The 5,978-nt window shown below is 36.8% G+C and overlaps 1 protein-coding gene across 2 annotated transcripts in view; it reads right to left on the bottom strand.

Annotated features, from left to right (window-relative positions):
* Positions 1–3,064: 3,064 nt before the first annotated feature.
* Positions 3,065–5,978, bottom strand: part of LOC107862332 — a 43,700-nt gene continuing 40,786 nt past the window's right edge. For both annotated transcript variants that reach the window (XR_007053867.1, XM_047409838.1), the window contains 2 exons: positions 5,022–5,352; positions 3,065–3,526 (listed from right to left, as the gene is read on the bottom strand). Coding sequence is in view for 1 of the 2 variants with exons in the window: in XM_047409838.1 (XP_047265794.1) it covers positions 3,479–3,526; positions 5,022–5,352 (379 nt within the window). In the remaining variant the exon portion in view is untranslated. The remainder of the gene's footprint in view (positions 3,527–5,021; positions 5,353–5,978) is intronic.

Here is a 5,978-nt window from a genome sequence, read left to right as displayed (position 1 = left end):
ATTTTACTTTCTGTTCAGGACCCTCCTGAAAAATGGGATTTTACTTTATGTTCAGGACCCTCCTGAAAAATGGGATTTTACTTTCTGTTCAGGACCCTCCTGAAAATTGAGATTTTACTTTCTGTTCAGGACCCTCCTGGAAAATGGGACAACGCTTTCAAAAATGAAATACCACTTTATTATAATTCTTGTTTGGGATAATTTTCGTTCTAGTTTTAATTTTGGGTTTCAGGTGCCCGCCTGAAGAACAGGGTGATGAAATAGCAAGTCAGGAGCCTGCCTGGAGAACAGAGTGAAAAAAATGAAAGTCAAGCAACAAAGTGATGGAATAGCAAGTCAGGAACCCACCTGGAGAATAGGGTAAAGAAATGAAAAGTCATGCAACAAAGCGAAGTAATTGAGAGCCAAGCAACAAGTTGAAAGAAATTGCAAGTCAGGAGCCCGCCTGAAGAATAGGATGATGAAAGACGAATCATGAGCCAACAGAAGTTGTATAAATAGAATTTTGTAATTTCATTTATGTTTTAACTTGTTAAGTTTTCATTTTTTGATGTAATGACAGAGCCGCGGATCGGAAACTCGAGGGAACCTCACTCGACTCTCCACTTGGTATAGTCCATCTCCTTCCAAAAGTTGAGATACTTGTCACTCGATCCTCTGATAATGTGAGTAGATGGGATGTCTTAAGTCAAAACCCGTTTGTCCTTCTTCTTTCTGTTACTTTCTTTGAAAAATGGTCGGATCAAAATTTGGTCTCGCTGTCTACTTCTTTGCCTGAAAACACTTCATGTTTACATTCAAAGGGGGCATGATGTAGACACCTAATTTCGTCCCTCCCCGATATCATTTTTACCTATTGTTTACCTTATCCTACCGTATACCCTCACCCGTGTAATAATCCCTCCACAAAATGCCAAAAATAACAACCCCCTAACTAATTTTGTTTTATCCTAATATTCTAACAACCCTCCCAATTAAAAAACAACACCTACCTACCCTATCCTAACAAATCCCACCCATACACCTACACACAATACTCACAGATATATACATATTCCATTCAATACATAAAGGAGGGATCGGATTTTTTTTCCTTTTCAGAGAGAATTCCATTCTTTTTTCTTCTTCACGATTCACAATTATCCTCACCATATCAGCACACACTTTACACAAAAACACAGAGGAAACTCCACTTTTCTTCTTTATCCTCACGTTACACACACTGTACACCAAGAACACGCACTCACCTCTCTCAGATTTACATCAAAATCGTGCACACTCACACAGAATCGAGGGGGAGGGGAGAGATTTAGAATCGTGAAAGAGGGTTAAAAATGGGAAGGAAGATGGCGTGAGAGATCTGGTCAGTTTTGTTAGATTTTAGGCAAAATTTTCATTGGACTTGGTCTTTCAGCTCGCTGATTTAGTCTCAAGGTCGCGGGAATCAATTTTCGATCGTCCATTTGGTAGAATCGATCTAAAAATTGCCAAAATCTCTTCATTGTTCTTTGATATTTGGACAAAATCCGGCCGGCATCCATCTGTTCTTGTTGTTTTCATCGCTGGAAGCTCACCGAAGCTCAGGCCACACTATTCTTTAGTTTTTTTTTTTGCTGTATTCCTGAGGTTTTGGGACTCGTTGGTTTTCGTACTGTTTTCTCAAAATTTAGATACTGTTTGGGTCTTGATCGAAATGTTGTGATTAGTTTTTGGTCGCTGTTTCGGTGATTACTTAACCGGAATTCCCGTCAACGTTTGCCTGGTTTTGTTCGTTCAACGAGCCCAGTTCAAAATTTTCAATATTTTTCCGTTTTCCACAAATTTCTAGTTAAATCTAGCTTGAAACAGTGAGGTTCGCTGGAATCTATTTTTGGCATTTTCTGTTTGCTGTCCCGTTTGAGTTCATCGGAACTCAGATTACATAAAATTCGATCTTTCATCAGGTCATTTGAGGCCATTTTTCTATTCGAGTTGAGTTTGTCGCCATTGAGGTTCTATTCGAAATTCCAAGTTCGGGTTTTCTTATTATCAACAAAGATCAGATTGCCGAAAGGTCCATTTCTTAACCCATTCTCTTTTTTTATCTATCTTGGTGTGTTGAATGGGTTGTGAATATGTGTGGTGTTATTATGTTTTTGTTGGATTTTTGTTGATGTTGATCATGACGTTAGTGATTCGGCTATGTTGGTTTAAGGAATGAGTTAGATCATGTTTTAATGGGTTGATAAAAGGAAAATTGGGGTGGAATTACGAGATTGATAAAATGATGAATTTGGGTTAAATGATGGTTTTATTGTTAATTTTTATTCAACTTGGAATAAACATGAATAATGTTGGTGAACTCGATAGTATCACTGTTTTAGGTCGCTAATTGGATAGGCGAATATAGGCTGGGTAGGCGAATTTAGGAATAAGTGTTTTCGTGGAATGTTTAGAATTGACAGCTTTGGTTGAATGTTGGAAATTCCATGGAATGTTTGAAATTTTGTTGAATAATTTGATTTTCTTGCACTAAAAATGTATTCATTTGGTCGGGGAATGTCCCAAAGTATCTGTATATAATTATTCACTGGGGAATGCCCCAAGGTATCTTGTACCCGGAGGACGTTCGTGATGAAGGCCCGAGGCGTCGGGTAAAGCATAGGAGTAGTTTAGGATTAGTTTAGAATAGAATAGGTTTACATTTTCACATTTTTTCATTTTTTAGGACTGTATAATTGGACTGGACATTATATTTTGGATCATTTTGTTTTGTTTGCTTGAGTGATTGTTTTTGAGTGCTTTGTGTGGTTTATGCATTTGTAATGTCAATTTAGACGATACGCTCTGCCAAGCGACCGTGGTCAAACCACGGGATCGAGGGGTGCCTAACACCTTCCCCTCGGTCAACAAAATTCCTTAGCCGGAATCTCTGTTCGCAAACCAGTATTAATGAGTCAAAACCATTTTGAAAAAGGATATCCATGGGTGACTCGGCACACCCGATTTATGCCAAGTGGCGACTCTGAATTTTGATTGTTAAAAAATAATCCTTTTTCGAAACAAATTTTCATCTTTTGTCACTTTAATAATTAAAACCCTTTCGACCCTTAAAACATAAATCCTCTGGAGTACGTAAAAAGGGGTGTGACATTAACAACTAGGTCATCCCCTTGTGAACCAACATTATGTTATTAACTAAAAAGTACAAATATGTTTCCTTACTAATCAATAGGGAAAATACCAGTGGAGTTCATAAAAGAAAGGTCTGCGATAAAAGAAAAGATTAATCAGTCAGCTGACTACTAGCAAAGATGAGCCATCCAAAAATCTAGCATGCAATGATAGATATGAGCTGAAATTTGAACTCTTATAGAGTATAATTTACCTCGTGTTAACTTGTGTTAGTAATTAAGGTGCATGATGAAGGATACTTACTTCCAGGAAAGATCTAGAGCACGATCACAAGGGTGTGTCATGGGTATCATTCGACTCTCATTCACACCATTGGGACTTCTACGCTCCAGAATGATAGAACCATCAGGACCTAAAAAAAAGGCTACATCAATTGGATTGAAGTATAGTAAGTAAACAAATTTTTATATGAAATCTATTCAGATATTGATGGTTTAATGGAAAACATTTTGAAAGATAATACCAACTCTAGACATATATGTGAGAAATATAAGTGAAAAATAATATTGAATTGTTGTAACTACATCATTACATTGAGACCCTATTTATAGACACTACATTCCAATCCTTTTCCTAATAGGACTATACATTATAATTCCTTCCCAAATAGGATTTTATATTCTATTCCTATTCCTACTCATATTCTACCACTCTCCCTAATGCTGGTGCATAGAAGACATATGTGCCAAGCTTGTTGTGGGTGTAATTAATACGACAATCGATGAAGGACTGGGTGAAGATAGTGCAAGAAAACTAATAAGGACGGTCGTGGACGTCTAGGAGAGCTCAACTAAAACAGAACAAACTGAAAAAGTGATCCAAAAGTAATAAACATTGCCGGAAAGTCAATGTGTCCCTAGAAAATTGTCGGAAAGTGGTATAAAATGTAAGTCATCTTGAAATCAAGAGATGAGTAGATCTTGAACAAGATAGTCACCGAAGAACTGGCCAGAACATACTCATGCGCCAGATTATTAGATTTGATGTCCGAAAAGTAGTCATCATTTGAGAAAACATTATATGGGTAGGGTCGGAATGATGACTCGACCCTCCTGATAGAGAGAATTATATGAGCAGGTTGGAATAATGGAACGATCCTACTAAGGAATAGAAATTATATGGGTAGAGTCAGAATGATGACGTGACCCTACTAAAAAATAAAAATTATATGGGTAGGATTAGAATGACGACACGATCGTACTGAAAAAGAGAAATTATATTGGTAGACCCTACTGAAAAAGAGAACTTATATGGGTAGGATCATAATGATGGCACGACCTATGCAAATCAGATCTGAGGAATTTCAATAAAGACGCATGGAACTACGCAAATCAGATCTAAGAAGTCGTCGAAAAGGCGCTCGGTGCTATGCAACTCAGATATGAGAAAGTAGTTCGAAAAGATGCATGGTACTACACAAACTAGATATAACAGAGTAGGGAAAAGAAGTGTGGTGCCGTAACTTTTGATAACATGATCATTCGGCAGACGGACGGCAGATATGAGTTATAGCCGCCCGCCGGCAGCAGAACATTTTTGATTCTCTACAAAAATCATAGAGTCTCTGATACCATGTGAGAAATATAAGAGAAAAATAGTATTAAATTGTTGTAACTATATTAATACATCGAGACCCTATTTATAGACACTACATTACAATTCCTTTTCAAATAGAATTTTATACGCTATTCTTATTCCTAATCATATTCTAACAATATCAATGTTAGTTTTCATAAAAAAAAATTAATTAGTGCATGACAGAAAATGAAATTTCAGATGAAAAAGATATAAGAGGAGGACAGATCAAAACAAGTAATGAATCTTAGGAGATGCTGGCAAACACTTACATTTAGATGATTGGTGGACACAACTCTTGAGGAGCTAGTAGTTTTCACCCACTTGGTGCCTAATGATAAACCAAGAATTTCTTCAACAGGTCGGTATCTTGTTTTCCCGGTCTGTACCTCCTTTTCCCTGCTAATAGAATGGCCACCAAGAAATTTACCACAGTACTTTGGTGGCATAAAACTCTGAAAAACCTTTGCAGGAGCATGTAACTTGAATCCAGAACACTCATTATCTAGTCCACGTGATGAAGACATTACTTGCTTGCCCTTATCACATTCTTCACGGCAACAATACTCTTGAGCATCTTCACAATAACCATGTATGCGATATCTTAAAGGAAGAGAAAAGACAGAATTTTTAAAAACAGGAAGAGGACTACATATGCATAAAAGAGACAGTATATAAGAGAATTAAATGCTACAACATGCTAATGAAAGAATCAATGTATTCTTTAGGTGGAAACCAATATCCAATACCATTTAGAATCCTCTTTGAAGAATGCCAGAAAGATTAGACAGCTCGAAGAGGTCCTAATTCTCCCCTAAGAGGTCTATATCACTTCAATTTAGGTTTCTAATTTTGTTCCATTTTTCATCTCTATTTAAGATTACAAAATAAGGGTGTTGAATGAGTTGACAGATTTTGTCATAATTTGCTCCACGGATGACAGGCAGATTTGATTCTAATCTGCTCCACAATTGAGTAGGCAGATATGATTGCAATCTGTTGCTGTAAATATGTGATATCATATTTTGTTATTCTAGGAGAATAGATTAGAGGAAATCCTTAATTCATGTATCTCCTAGGCTAAGTTGCATAGACTCGAATGTGAATATTCGAGATGGGTGCGGATCCGAGAGTCGAATTTGTTAAAATTTATATTTTGAGATTCGGAAGTGCAAATCCGAGTAAGGATATGGTGCAGGAATTTGGCTAAAATACTAAATATTATAAAT

This window comes from Capsicum annuum, chromosome 3 (genome assembly GCF_002878395.1).
Source record: "Capsicum annuum cultivar UCD-10X-F1 chromosome 3, UCD10Xv1.1, whole genome shotgun sequence".
Classification (NCBI taxonomy): domain Eukaryota; kingdom Viridiplantae; phylum Streptophyta; class Magnoliopsida; order Solanales; family Solanaceae; genus Capsicum; species Capsicum annuum.
The sequence above is the reverse complement of the archived record's forward strand: the minus strand, read 5'-3'. Positions and strand labels throughout refer to the sequence as shown.